We start from the raw sequence: 15346 nt of genomic DNA, 5'->3' as shown, positions 1-15346 counted from the left end.
AAAGCAGGCTTCTCTCAACACACTCAAAAGGAAGTCGGATGCTACATTGGACTAATGATAAGAGTTGCAGTCCAAAACTTCTGGAGGGGTTAAAAGAAGGCCCAGTGAGCCCCAGTGAGATCTTTGGCTTTGCAACTGACTCTTATCATTGTAGATATTAAGATGAGACTTCCTGTACTCTGTGGGTGTGGTTAAGTCAAGCTTCATTCAAGTTCTTGTCGTGCCGTAGGGCTGGCTGCCAAGTATTTGAGGAACATTGTGAAATGCTTTGCCTGAACACTGTCCTGTAGTGGGGAATTCCAAAGGATGGCTTTTTTTGCAGTCAGCTTGCTTGCCAGATTTCCATGGGCGGATGAGTGTTCTTTTTCCATGAGAGCTCATTTAGCATAGTAACCAAAACACACACAGCTAAGAACCAGGAAGTTTCAAATCACACCTCTACAATGAACCTCCTTTCAGCAGCTTCCCTTTCCCCCAGCCTCAGCCCCCAACATTAAGGGCATAGTAGCACCTTCCTTTAGGGGGATTGTCAAAAGATCATGAGAGAAACTGTATTGAATTGTGCTTGTAGCCGTGAAGACTGTGACGTGAAATCGTCAGTTGTTCAGGGAATGATTGCTGTCCATCTTCTGCGAGGAAATGAGAGTTGCCAGTTTGGTTGGGATTGAAATATTTTACTACGAACAGAACTGAAAAGAGGTTCCCCTGGGACCCAAGGAATTGAAAGGATGGCACTCAGAGGCAAGGAAGTACTTATGGTCAGGAGAGGGGTGTGTATGTTGTTGAGGGAAGGAGAGAGGAGTTGGACCAACTGGGGAAGTTGGTCAAGAGAAAGGGTGGCTCAGGAGAGTGGGACAATTTAGGAAGAGGCCTGAGGACACAAGAGATTGTGGAAACTTAAGAGTTTTTGAAAGGAGAAGCCAAGGTGCAAATTGAACAGGAGACTATTAGGGAGCTGTGTGTTGTTGCCAGGAAAGATGCAGGCAGGCAAGGGGGAACTAAGGGGGCTTAGGGTGGCTGAGTTTGGAGTCTAGATCTTGAATTCCATATGTTGACTTGAACTGAGCAGCCAGCTCCTTAGCTTCAGACATCCAGTGTGTTGCATTGGAATAGTCTTTATTAAGCACTGTTATTTCTGCTACGGGTACAGTAGTCCCTTAAGGTCCTCCCATTTCCATGGTTTTCAGAGCTGCGGTGTGCATTCAAGCAGGGGCACCATCCAGCTCAAATGGTTACAGAAAGGGCTGGGGCAAGGATAGCCTTCAGGCAGGCTGTTTCAAGCAGGGCTGTGCTTACCTCAATCCTCTCCTCCACCTCAAGGCCCAGGTTCTTCCCTTGGAGCACAAGATGGAGGCAGCTCCTCCCTGGTGGAAACGATGCATTTCCCAGCACTTTTTCCTGTGTGGGTAACCCTTCCTGGTGAACTTTTCTTTCCACTAAAATCCCCACGATGACGGATTCCATGCTGTGATTGAGCTTTTACCTCAGTTTAATAGCAGCATGGTGGAGAGGGATCGTTTCTGTCAGGTTTGTAGGATGGGACGGGTCACATTTTTCTTCTCCCTGCAGCCCCCCTTGTGCTGCTCAGCTGACTGAGGAACAACTGAGAGTGGTGGGAAAAGGCTGGACTGCCAGAAAATAACATTTCTGGAAAACCCGCCCCTTCTTCTCACTGCTTGGCTGATCTGTGAAGAGGGTATTGTGATACCCGTAAGATCAGGAAGTGGACAGAAGCAGCCTGCAGGATTCAGATTGCACAGTTCTGAAATAGAGATGGAGGCAAGGCTTTTTTTTGGAGACTGTGCACATTGACCAGAAAATGTACAAAATTCAGTTGAGATATGCACATTCCCCAAAGCCCTTTGGAGATTACATGCATAATTTCCTCTTCACAGACAGATTATGTGTATAGACAGGGTCAGCAAACTTTTTCAGCAGGGGGCCGGTCCACTGTCCCTCAGACCTTGTGGGGGGCCGGACTATATTTTTTGGGTGGTGGGGAATGAATGAATTCTTATGCCCCACAAATAACCCAGAGATGCATTTTAAATAAAAGGACACATTCTACTCATGTAAAAACATGCTGATTCCTGGACCGTCTGCGGGCCGGATTGAGAAGGTGATTGAGCCGGATCTGGCCCCTGGGCCTTAGTTTGCCTACCCATGTGTATAGATATAGATACAGCCATACCTTGGATCCTGAACACCCTGGTACTCAGACGTTTTGGCTCCCAAACGCAGAAACCCGGAAGTGAGTGTTCCAGTTTGCGAACATTCTTTTGGAAGCTGAACGTCCGACGGGGCTTCCACAGCTTCTGATTGGCTGCAGGAGCTTCCTGCAGCCAATCAGAAGCCATGATTTAGTTTTTGAACGTTTTGGAAGTCGAACAGACTTCTGGAACGGATTCCGTTCGACTTCCAAGGTACGACTGTATAGATAGAGATTTGGATTTAGATATATGAAATCCATAAGTGCTGAGATACGTAAGCTCTCTTTCTCTCCTTTTTTAAAAGGATTTTAATCTTTTATACGAAGAGGCCAAGTACTACCAGCTGCAGCCGATGATCAAGGAGCTGGAGCGATGGAAGCAGGAGAAGGAACAAAGGAAGCACTTCCAGCCCTGTGACTGCTTGGTTGTAAGGGTGACTCCGGATCTCGGGGAAAGGATTGCACTGAGCGGAGAGAAGGCATTGATCGAGGAGATCTTCCCAGAGACAGGGGACGTCATGTGCAACTCGGTCAACGCAGGCTGGAACCAAGACCCCACCCACGTCATTAGGTTTCCTTTGAACGGATACTGTCGGTTGAATTCGGTGCAGGTAATGGGCCTCATCCGTTCTATCATTTTCTTTTCACGTTCAGTACTAAGCAGATGAGTCCCTTCTGCCCAATTGCCTCTGTGTCACTGGAAGAAGGAGGCATTTTTTGCCTGGTGAGATCATGGACGTTTTTCCTCTCTCTCCCTTTCCCTTTTCCCTTAAGTCTAAGTTGTTGGTGGGGGAGAGAAAGAGAGATTTAGATTTTTGTGTGTGTTAGCACCATGCTGATCTCATAATGGCGTTAGGCTGACAAATGCTAATTTTTTTTCATCAGCTCATACCCCGCAGTCCTTTCTTCCCTCCAAAGTGCCCCTAGGAAGAAAAAAGAGTGTACCAAAACTACAAAAAAAGAAGAAGAAGAGGGGAAAGGAGGAAAGGAAGGAGGGGGAGCTGCTTCTCCATGCCACTTTATAGAAAACGCAACAATGTGTAAATGCATAATTTATGTCCCACTCATAATTAAATGATAGAGCCTCCGGGATGGACTTAAAAAAATGATCTCTGCACTTTTTTTCCCCTTCAAGAGGATGTTCTATAAAAATTGCCCAGAGTATTTTAAACAAAATGTGTTCCACTTTATACTCAAAGGTTTTTATGGGGGTTTGATTGAGTTAGTTATTCCCCCCCCCCCTTTTCTTCCTTTTTATTTTTTATTTAAGATTTTAAAATTAACATATGAAACAAGGAAAGACGGATAGGTAGGATGCGAGAAATGTAAGTTTGTGATTTGGCAAACCCCTCTGAACGGCTTTCTCCCCCGCCCTAAATAGGGGAGCTCGCCCATGGGAGGGCTACCCTACAGCGGACCTTGGCACTGAGCAGCCTTGATAGTTTGACACTCATTAGCGAGGACCAGAGCAATGAGGGCATTTTCATTGGGAGAGTTGAGCATCCAGCTGCCTGTCTCAGGATGTTTGGCAGGGGGCACGGGCAGGGGGGAGTAGAGCGTGGAAAGGCCTCCATTGGCAGAGGATGTTTTGGGCAGAGCAAATGGGCTTCAGGCTACAGCGAGAAACCAAGTGAAGTCAGTTGCAAAACATGTCACTGTGGCACTTTGGGTGGTTGGAATTTTATTGCTCTGAATACCTGGCCCAGGTGAAGAGCAGTATGCAGTTCAAAAAGCTGGCTTATGGCCTTTAAAAAATAAAATAAAATAAAAAAACATTGTGGCTTTGTCAACCCAAACAAGGCACATCGTTTCTCCAGTCTGTTATCCTTTATGCAAGAGCAGGGATTGCCAACATGGCACCCACAGAAGCCTTCACTGGCACCCATAGGGTCCCCTCCCCCCACAGAAAACACCTTTGAAAGAAGTGTTTTATTGCAGCCAATAGAATAGGTGGGTGGGGATGGTGCCCACAACAGCTTCTCCAGCTTACAGCTGTACCCACATGCCCAAAAAGGTTGGCAACCTCTTGGGCTAGACCATGGAATTTGCTGCCAAGGAGTGTGGTGGAGTCTCCTTCTTTAGAGGTCTTTAAGCAGAGGCTTGACAACCATATGTCAGGAGTGCTCTGATGGTGTTTCCTGCTTGGCAGGGGGTTGGACTCGATGGCCCTTGTGGTCTATTCCAACTATGATTCTATGATAGTGAGGTCTCTCTTCAACAAGTTGTAGGGCAAAGCTTCTTGTTTTATACCCCGGGGTTGTTCCCTGCCCCATCTAAATCTAAATGGTAATTCATTTCAGGTTAACAAACATCCAAGCCCTCCATAGCGACAGAGTCTTCAGTGTTAATCTCTGGCTTGCTGATGGTTAGGCAGGGGATTTGAAACTGTGACAGCAATCTGTCCTCAAGGTTCAGGACAGCCTTTGCCCACACAGTGCCCTCCAGATGTTTCGGGTTGCAATTTGGCTGACAGAAGTTGCTGTCGAAAACATCTGGAAGGTGCCAGGTGTTGGCAAAGGCTGGCTTAGAATTTTGAAGGTCCACATTCTGCATCTGGATACTTGCTTAATTCTGAATTCCATTTTACGATTTTTAATGGGGGGGGGGCGGTAACCAGACTGGCTTGAATTCATAACTGGAGAGAGAGGACTCGCCCCACATCCTAGTCACAAATGCTTTCTCAGAAAATGGAATCGTTAAGCCCTGTACGACCTTTTTAAAATGCACAGCTCTTGAACGAGAACAGAGGATGGAGTTCATTCTGTTCTGTTTAATGAAGACGCACAACACCCTCTGCTATGTATAGACTCTTTCTCGACGACACCTGCAAATTTTGTCTGCTGCAAACATCAGGTGTTGCAAATTGTGGTGTCACAGAAGCGGGTGCTTGCGAGCTTGCTGTCCATTTTAGCTGAAAAATAATTCAGGATATATGTTACATTATCCCGTGATGCATTTCAAAGACTATTTTCAGTGGCAAAGTGGCAGGCACACCTTACAAAACACTGCAGGGCAGTGAACTAGAAAGCAGGCATTTTCTGCCATTTGCCCTTCTCTGTGAGATGACCTTCCTTCTGATGGAGGCAGCATCCATCAGTTGTGTCCCACATCATGTGAAGACATATCTCTTGGCACAGAGTTTCCCTGGCCAATGAGATTCAACCTTGTTATTTGTGAATTCCTATTTTTACGTCTTTTTTATAACAGAAAATAGAAGTGCTTTTAAGTAAATAAATAAAACCAACAAGTTTTGTGACAAGGTTGATGAGGTAAACTTACCACAGCAAAGGTCGGTCCAGGTTTTAGACCGAGAGGACATTTTGAAACAGTGCTGTAGGCACCAGTCACAAAATGGCTGCCGTGGGGGACATGACATAACACAAAACCAGAGAAATTGTATTTCCATGCTAAAAAAGACTTAACCTGTAGGGTTTTATATTCCACCTCTTTCTCCAAGGAGCGCAAGGTGACGTACACAATTCTTGCTCTCCTCATTTAATCTGCACAACAACACTGTGAGGTGAGCTATGCTGAGAGGCAGTGACTGGTCCAAAATCATCCAGTGACTGAGTAGGAATTTGAACCCCAGGTCCTAGTCTGAGATTCTAACCACTATACTACGCTGGCTCTTAAGAATTATGGGGTCAGGGCTTCACATTTCTGTTGCTAATTCATGACTTATTGTCCTGAACATTGCTAATGTTAATGGCTGGAAAGGACCCTTTTTCTTTTTTGGTGCAAAATGCATCCCTCCCATTGTAGGTTTTCTTGTAAAATCACAGATACCAGAAATGCCATTTTTCCTTGCAAAAACATAATGACCATAAGCATCGTTACAACACATAGCAAATTCAGCCATATAACACTGTGGTTGAAAAGGCCAAGGCCTCCCCCAGTTTATGACAAGAGATGTTCTGTTTCCAAAACTTGGGAAATCGTGCTCTGCTCGCCACAGAGACGATCTCTTTTAGAGTGTTTCCTTCTGGGTAGCAGCACACTTCAAGAAGGCTTTGAACAAATTGGGAGAGGAGAGCTATGAGAATGATTCTAAAGGGATCTGTCTTGAAGGCAGTTTCCGGGAGGGAAGACTGGCAGAATTGGAGATGTTTAGCCCCAGAGAAACAACGGGAGACGTCTCAGTTCTGAACACTGTGAACTTGGAAATTGCTCCCATTGATTTCAGTGAAACATGCGTCAAGGGGAAGCGTGCTCTGGGTTGCTTGCAGCCTAAAAGTGTGGCAAGGGAAGGGCACATAAGAAGAGGCTGCTGGATCAGCCAAATGGCCCCTGCAGAGAGCATCCTGTTCTCACATTGCCCAACCAGATACTTCTTCTGGGAAACCCACAAGCAGGACCCAATCAGAAGAGCACTGCCCACTCCTGTGGTTTGCAGCAGCTAGTATTCAGAAGCATATCTGTCTGTCTGTGGTCACAAAACATGAATTAAAGTATTCAAATGCCCTGAGTTGCTGAATTAGCCATATTCATTCATAGGCCACGGTGGGGTTGGGGGAGGTCCTCAGCCATGTTCCTTCTTGCTTACAAATGAAATAAAATCAGACCAAACAGGTACGGAATCATTCTTCTTTCTTTCACATCTAAGGACTCTCAGCTTATTCGTTAGTTTTTCCAGCATGTACCAAGTAGTAAGGTGGGCCATGTCTAATTTTCTCCAAAACTGTGTGATGGTCATTCCGGGTGCTTTAAGCAGGTGCACTGTTATCTCTTCTCCCCATCCCGCCTTTCATTTTTTTAATCTTTACCCGAAAAGGGTATTTTTTTCTTTCTAGGCCTTTTGCTCATTCTCCCTCGGGTCCTTTCACATTCTTGCATTGCGAAGTGATACAAGATCAGGGCAGAAGTCAGGGGAACGAGGCAGATGTTTGCCTCCTCGAACACTGTCCCAGGGCCAGTCAATGCTCGCAGGGTTCAAGAGAAGCCATGAGAAGAGATCAAAGCTCAGCTTTGCCTGGCATGACTTGGGAAGCCCAAGTGGCTGGCGGAAAGGAGGCCTGTCTGTTGCCTACCAAAAGAAAGTGAAATGGAGACTTTGGAATTGAAAGCAGGAGGGAGAAAGGAAAGGATGGAGGAGTTCACCGAAATATTTATAATCACCTCTGGCAAACCATATAATCTGTGCTCTGTAGGGGGATTTGGTAGGTCTAGGATTCTGGGGAGAGCACTGAACCTATGTGTTTAAGAAGAGTCCTGCTGGATCAGGCCAATGGCCAATCTAATCCAGCATCCTGTTCTCTCAGCGGTCAGCCAGATGCCTGTTGGAAACTTGCAAGCAGTCACTTTTCATTCCCCAGCCCTCAACTGCAAAAAGGTTCCCAGCCTTCCTGCTTTAGTATATTGGCAGCCAGAGCAGTGTTGGGGGGACCTGGAATGAGGTGTATCGCTTTTGACACAACGGCAGCTTTTTATTATTTGATAATCCCCTTGTCATGTGTCGCTACATTGCTTATGAATTTTGTGTTCTGGAGTAACTGAATCGCCTCGTTTGTTCTTAAGTTGTTGAACCAAGCATTTATTTATAAGCCTGCTGTAGCATTTTATTGTCAGAGAATGTTCATCTTGCTTGGCTGTCCTTTGAAACAGTGACATTTGCGCTTCGTATTATATTTCTTCATTCAGCACATAGTTTAACGATGGGACCCACTGGAGGGAGCAATGGCCACCAAAAGAGGGTTAGATGAATACATGGAGGAGAGGGCTATTGATATCTACTAGCCACGATCCCTATGCTTGCCAGTGTGGTATAGTGGTTAAGAGCGATAGACTCGTAATCTGGTGAACCGGGTTCGCATCTCCTCTCCTCCACATGCAGCTGCTGGGTGACCTTGGGCTAGTCACACTTCTTTGAAGTCTCTCAGCCCCACTCACCTTGTGGGGGAGGAAGGGAAAGGAGAATGTTAGCCGCTTTGAGGCTCCTTCAGGTAGTGATAAAACGGGATATCAAATTCAAACGCTTCTTCTTCGGAGGCAGAAATGTTTTTGAATACCAATTACTGGGGACCACAAGAGGGGAGAGGGCTCTTGTGCTGGGGTTCTGTTTGTGGGATTCCCATTGGGACACCTGGTTGGCCACTGTGAGAACAGGATGCTGAACTAGATGGGCCTTTGGCCTGATCCAACAGGCTCTTCTCATGGATGCAGGGGGAAAACACCCAGTTTGGAGCCAAGTAGGAGCTTGCAGTTCTGCTGGGCCATGGAGGTGTCCTTGAACCCCTTCAAAGCTCAGGTTGATACCACAAGCCAGGTGGCATCCCAGAGGTGGAGTGCTGAGCAGCCATTCTGACTGGCTGCCCAGTTGAGATTAGCGGTGAGGACTTACTTTAGGTGGCTGAAGGGCACGGGCAGGAATATAAACACAGGCACATTAACAGCACACATACACCCTGAATACCCCAACCTGTTTGGTAGGAAAATCCCTTAGCGGCCAGAATGGTTACACCAGTAAAGAAGATGCTCATAACAGCCTGCTGCTTTTTCTCCCCCCATCTAGCACAGCATATTAATGATGAGTTATGGCCTCATTTTATGATGACTGAAGCCCCAACGTTGCTTTTCCTTAAGAGGTAGCATCAATATCACTACCAGCCAGTATTTTACTCCATAATGTACTGAACTGCCCTGCAGAGTACTTGTTTGTTTGATTAATATTTGGGTTTTTCTGCAGAGGTTTGCTGTAAGCAAGACTTTAATCACGCTGCAGTCATTTAGGAATAAGTTATAGAATTATCGCTGCATAATATGCTGGGAGATCCTGAAAAGACCAGAAATGTATCATGCAGAGTCTAGCTGGCTCTCGGGGGCCCTTTTCACCACCTCTGGACCACGAGACCAAAATACTTTGCAGGGCAACATGCACAAATGAAATAGCGTCCATCTGCAGGAAGCTGAGATGGCTTTGAAAAAGGAAAGCCAGTGAGTAGGGCTGGATACAGAAGGCATGAGCTCAAGTGCATCTTCAGCTGTGGACAAAATGGATAGCAATTTATAAGTCAGACTCCATCCCTGAGCATCACTTTCCTCCTAAAGTTGGCCTGTTTCACAGGGTTGTCGTCTGGCTGGACAAGGAAACATTGTGCATAGAAGGCCATGGGGAGACCAGCCTGGCCCCACCCATTAGCCAGTGGAGCTCCAAGGCTGCTTTCCTCCTCCCAACCCATTCCTATTTCCTTTTGTGTCGAGGCTCTTACATTGTGAGTATGTAGTCAGTGACAGCATTCGGAAGAAATTCAGGTAATTTCTTCAAATTTAGGTAATAATACAAACCTTTAGCCACAGGGGGAAAGTTGAGCTACAAATCGCCTTTGTCTAACATTTTACTTCAGTGACAACTTTACTGTATAATGTGGGGCTTTCCTAAGGGTAAAATTAGATGTGATGTGGAAGCTCCAAACATGGAGCTTTCAAAAAGCAGCTGCGCAGAGTGTTGCATCCAACTTAACTCACCCCTTCCCCAAAACTGCTATTAGCCACAGGCTTCTTCTCTTCAATGTGTGAACTGCCCCATCTCGTCTAGAGGCAGCACCCAGGGCAATTTTGATCAGGGCCACAGTGCAGCAAGAAACCCCCTTTTTGGACATGCTGCACCCCTGATCTAATCCCCCACCCAAGGCTGCTGTTTTTGGGGAAAGAAAAAGAGCCGGGACGTTCGTTTTATCACCCTTATGTCATCTCTGCTTTGATCCCTACCCTGAGTCAGGCTGCTGGTCCATCTTATTTAATATTGACTGTCAGTAGCTCTCTAAAGCAGGCTTTGCCAACCTGGTGCCCCCTTGATCTTTTAGGCTACAATTCCCTTCAGCCTCAGCCAGTGCAGCTGTTTGCCTTGGGCCGGCCATTTTCTGTTTTCAGAGTCTAAGGCTGCATTCACATGGCAGTTTTATACCATTTCCTCACCGTTTCCCTAACTGTTAATTTCTGAATTGTATTTGCACTTTCGCACAGCAATACAAGCCACTTCCGGAAAACTAATGGGATTTAGGGCAAGCTTAGCACTCATTTCCATGTTACTTGATTCCTAAAAAAAAAAAATTATGCTTGGAGCCCCTTTAACCCAGAATATCATGGGAGTAAAGTGATGAAATTTAGGGCCGTATAGCGGCATACATTTTTTCTCCCTGCTGCTTTAATGGGGGAAGAGAAGCACACGCCTGTGTGGAAAGGGTTGGGGGAGCAGCGACATTGTCCAATGTGGTTTGCTGTTGTGCCCCCCCCAACACGCCCACTGGTGTGAATGAAATTTAGCTTAACCTGCTGGTGTATCGGTAAAAAAATAATAATCATAACACAATTCACAATTTCAAAACACACCAAGTACTGCAGTATGAAAGGACCACAGGACTAGCATATTAATCAGGAAAACAAATGCAATGTTCCCCGTGCCTGAAATGCTCCCCTAGTTGACATGTGCGGAGTCCTATATGTGGGGCTGCACAGAGACTTCAGCAAAGAAATACAGTGGTACCTCGGGTTAAGAACTTAATTCGTTCTGGAGGTCCATTCTTAACCTGAAACTGTTCTTAACCTGAAGCACCACTTTAGCTAAAGGGGCTTCCCGCTGCCACTGCGCTGCCACCATGTGATTTCTGTTCTCATCCTGAAGCAAAGTTCTTAACCCGAGGTACTATTTCTGGGTTACCGGAGTCTCTAACCTGAAGCGTCTGTAACCCGAGGTACCACTGTAACTGTGCGTAACCTTTGCACTGTCACCCATTAACCACATTGCGTGTCCTGGCTTTCACGGGTGGATATAGGACTCGTACTTTCAGTTCAGTTCAGTGCGATTCCTTTGGTTCTTTCAGAGTCATGAGCACATTTGATACGGAGCCTCCTCCAATATTAACTGGTGCTTTCCCCCTCAGGTGCTTGAACGGTTGTTCCAGAAGGGCTTCAACGTGGCGGCGTCCTGTGGAGGAGGCGTGGATTCCTCTCAGTTCAGCGAATATGTACTATGTCGTGAGGACAGGAGACTGCAGCCCAACACCACAATCAGGATAAAGCAAGAGCCCCTGGACTAAAGACACCCCCCTTCCCCCCTTCCTTTGTGAACGTAGAAGTGTTTTTAATAGTCTCGTGTGGAAACACTAAGGATTTGCAAGACAGTATTAACCTGGGCGACGTTGCCCGAGTGGTATCTCTCTGAAACTACCTGTCACCATTGCCAGCCATGAACTCTTTATCTGGAAGCAAAAAGACAGCATACAAAATAATAATAATAATAATGATGATAATAATAATAATAATTTCATTTGTTTTATTAGTCAACTGCTGGGCGGCATGCCCAGCATCGTGAAGTTTTGTGGGATTGTCCTCTCGGCAGGAAAGCGTGCGGAATGGAGACAAAGCTTCAGTGAAGAACTGGCCTTTGATTGGACTTTAGTAGAAGGACCAATTTAACGCAATTCGAACATGCCCATTGAAGGAGTGCACCATCTGACTTTCTGGGGGACCTTCTCCTCCTCCTCCCTTGGTGGGATCAAGGACATGGGAGCTGCCCAAAGGGAGACGGTATCGTGCCAAGTGTCTTCCCCGCCCCCCTGCCCCCGATGAATCCCATGTCCTCTCCTGTCTGACAGGCTTTTGCATCGCCATTTGTCCACCCCCGTTACCCTTCTGTGGTTGCCTTTGCGCATTGTATCAAATGGCTTATTTTTCTACGACGCTTCCAGTTGTCTGTGTACAGAAGCCACCCCAAACAGGGACCAATTTGTATTCTTCTGGTGCTGAATGAACTCTTTGCAAATTCTTTTCAGTCCCGCACAACCCACCTTTGAGATAAATGCAGTGGTTTGACGTTTGCTGCCTTGTCTGCCCACAACTGACGAGATTGAATTGCAGCAAAACATTTGCAAAAAGAAATCGGAAATGGAGACTCAAAGCAAGTTCCTAAATAAGATTGTTCAGCATTAAACAGGCACTGCCATGGAACTTGAGTTAAGATTGTGGCGTTCTTTCATTCATCTCAGATTTTAAGTTTGGAGGTCATCCAGAAAGTGGAAATGGGCCATGCAGCTGCTATGACCTTTCTTTCCTCACTTAAAACCCAATGTTATTGTTGCTTTGAGAATATATAGGACACAAACAGAACACCTTTTCTGCCTGATTGAATCAGACCATTGTCTCATGAGCTCATTTCTCTGTGTGATGCATTGCAGCAGTCTTCACCAATGTGGTACCCTTCAGATGCCAACCATCCAGCAATGTTGATGGGAGTTGTTACCCAAAGGATGGGGAACCTAGGAACCTCCAAATGTTGTTGGACTTCAGCTCCCAGCATCCCTGATGTTGGCTATACTGGCTGGGGCTCATGGGGTTGGAGTCCAAAAACATTTGGCAAGGGAGCACAGCTTTTCTGTTCCTGCATTATAATAAATGTTTTAAAAACTAATGTTGTTTGGGACTCCAGGTTCAGAAGATGTTAGCTTTCCATCACTCAGCAGAAATTGCATTTCAGCTTTGCAGATCTGATGACAGAAGCATGACAAATGAATGTGCAATCAACATGTGGGTGAGGAAAGCAGAATCACACCCATTGGCCCCACCCCTGACTTCCACTCACTGATTGTGGCTCATGAGGACTGTATATCCTGCACAGGCTTAGTTTAAAAGACAGCAGGCGGATCCCACAGCTGTGATCCTATTGATCGTATCCTGATTGCACAGGGCTCTATAATGGCGGGATTGGCGTTGCACTGGCAGATTAACTAAAAAAAGTAATTGGAATTGCAACACCCATGGAAACATTACAGGAGCTCCAGTTTCAGCAGACAACAGGAGGGTGGCTGGGTCCAAAGCCCTCCCAGTCCCACAAGGTTATAGAGATATTTAGTCACACTCTTGACTTATGGGAGGAAGGGTGAAAGATGAAGACAGCAATGTGAAGCATTTTTCTGCTTGAACCTGGCAGAGCATTGGATAAGGTGGTGGAACCACCTTGGCATCTCATCCATACGCCTTAGGATTGCACAGCAAGTGACATTGTTCATAGGCCACATTCGAACCACATGTTCAAAGCAGTATGATGCTACTTTAAACCATCACGGCTTCCCCCAAATAATTATGGGAGCTTTGGTTTGTTAAGGGTGCTGAGAGTTGCAGGGAGACCCTATTCCCCTCTCAGAGTTACAATTCTGGGAGTTCCCTGTGAAAATGGATGGGTGGGTGTTTAAGCCACTCTGGGAACTGTAACTTTGTGAGGGGAATAGGGGTTTGCTAACAACTCTTAGCCACCCTTACCAAATTATAACTCTCGGAATTCATGATTGTTTAAAGTGGTATCACAGTGCTTTAAATCTATGCTGCAAATGTGGCCATAGAGTGAATTGGGGACTGAGAATTGCCTGCTCAAGGCCCCCTAACCTCTTCCCTTCCCAGAACTACAGATCCCAGGATTACCTGCTGAGAGGAAGCAGCCATTTAACCTTTTGCAGCTTGTAGCACAGATGTACCCTGCCCATGATACGCTGATTCCATTCAGAAGAAAATACAAAAGTACTCATAAGTCACAAATATCAAATTACATCTTTTCTGTAATATGCATAGAAAAAAAGGTGTTCTGATGCAGTAGACAGGGCTGTGGCCAACCAAATTCTACTCGCTGATGAGCCTACGTTAGTCATGTCAATCAATTTCAACGAGTCTACAGTGGTACCTCTAGTTATGAACTTAATTCGTTCCGGAGGTCTGTTCTTAAGCTGAAACCGTTCTTATCCTGAGGTGCGCTTTCGCTAATGGGGCCTCCCGCTGCTCGTGCTCCTCTGGTGCATGATTTCCGTTCACATCCTAGGGCAAAGTTTGCAACTTCCGGGTTAGCGGAATTCGTAACGTAAGGTTACCAGACGTCCCTGTTTCCCAGGGACAGTCCCCGGATTTACAGTCCCCATACAAAATCCATTGAAGTTGAAAAGTGTCCCCGGATTCATTGAAAAAAATCTGGTAACCTTATCGTAACCCAAAGCTTTTGTAACCAGAGGTACCACTGTACTCTGAAGAGTATTAATATTTGATACACCCCTGATTGTTATGATTCTGTCCTTGGAAGTTGAAGGATATGTTGTAACAAGCTACCAGGAACCTACTCAGGACTCACTGGAATAAACAGGCATTGCTCCAGAGTTCAGCTGAACTCTTGGATAACTCCCTCCTGTTGATTTCAGGGATGTTTCTACAGAACTGCAGCAAGGAGGTGCCAGTTCTTTGTACAACATTGGGTTGCCAACCTTGTCGCTGCACTTTTAAGAGCAGTAGTTATAATATCAATCTCTCTATCTCCATCCTGTGAAAAGCCTCACCTGTTAACTTCTGTGGACCCAGTTGTTGTTATTAAAAGACACAAGAACAGAACAGACCTGGGGGTGGGAGTGGGGTAGGTCAGTTGACAACTGTAGGTGGGTATTCTGAACACCAAGTCTTATTGATGCAGCTAAAGTTGAGTCTCCAGATCCAGTCATCTCTTTTTTCCAAATCTCCCCAAAAGCTATTATTGGTCTACGTTACCTATGCAGAACAATTGCTGCACCTGCAGAGAAACCTGCCACTGTAAAATGCATTTAATTAACATCTTTTCTACTTTTATGGCACTCTGAATAAAAAAAAAGACTACGTCCTAAGGCCATCATTTTTGTATGTAAGATGCCTGTTGAATTGTATAGTACTGTATACACTTAATATTGTATAACTTCCCTTGCCCTTACCTCAAGATTTTTGCAAAACTGAAGATCATTCTGTGAGTTTATAAACAATTTCTTTGCTGTTTATTATGTCACAGACATTCCTATAAAGTCAAAGATCAAATATGCAGAAATCTTATTTTACTTTTACACATTTGTCAGCAAACCAGTTCAGCTTCTTTCACCTCGGAACCATCCGCTGAAAGTTTCCCTCACTGGAAACAAGAAGAGTAACTGCTGTTGCACATTCCCTGTTCATTTCCAGTGATGCTTGAGTAAGAGAATCTGGGGAATCATCCCCTCTGTCTTCGTACCAGACTGAGGAAAGCTTCAACTGTCAGTAACCCTTTCCCCAGAAAATTACATTTGTTCATTTTTTAATGGCAGGTTCCTCAATTTGAGGATTTTTCCCCCAGTATACAATCTGAAGAATGTATCCTGTTTGGGAAACTAA

The 15346-nt window shown here is 45.6% G+C and overlaps 1 protein-coding gene and 1 long non-coding RNA gene across 6 annotated transcripts in view; both read left to right on the top strand.

Moving 5' to 3' along the window:
- LOC310712313 overlaps positions 1-15016 on the top strand; it is a 72904-nt gene extending 57888 nt beyond the window's left edge. Inside the window, exon 2 of the long non-coding RNA XR_014528849.1 lies at positions 14196-15016. This is a non-coding gene — a long non-coding RNA (uncharacterized lncRNA). The remainder of the gene's footprint in view (positions 1-14195) is intronic.
- The window catches only part of KCTD15 (potassium channel tetramerization domain containing 15), a 70570-nt gene extending 55554 nt beyond the window's left edge, over positions 1-15016 (top strand). For all 5 annotated transcript variants that reach the window (XM_083515210.1, XM_083515209.1, XM_083515212.1 and 2 more), the window contains exons 4-5: positions 2515-2820; positions 11086-15016. In XM_083515210.1, coding sequence (XP_083371336.1) covers positions 2515-2820; positions 11086-11241 — 462 coding nt within the window. In that variant the 3' untranslated portion in view covers positions 11242-15016. The remainder of the gene's footprint in view (positions 1-2514; positions 2821-11085) is intronic.
- Positions 15017-15346: the final 330 nt, after the last annotated feature.

Source organism: Podarcis liolepis, assembly GCF_965112155.1.
Source record: "Podarcis liolepis genome assembly, chromosome: 7".
Classification (NCBI taxonomy): domain Eukaryota; kingdom Metazoa; phylum Chordata; class Lepidosauria; order Squamata; family Lacertidae; genus Podarcis; species Podarcis liolepis.
This window is presented reverse-complemented; position numbering and strand designations above follow the sequence as displayed.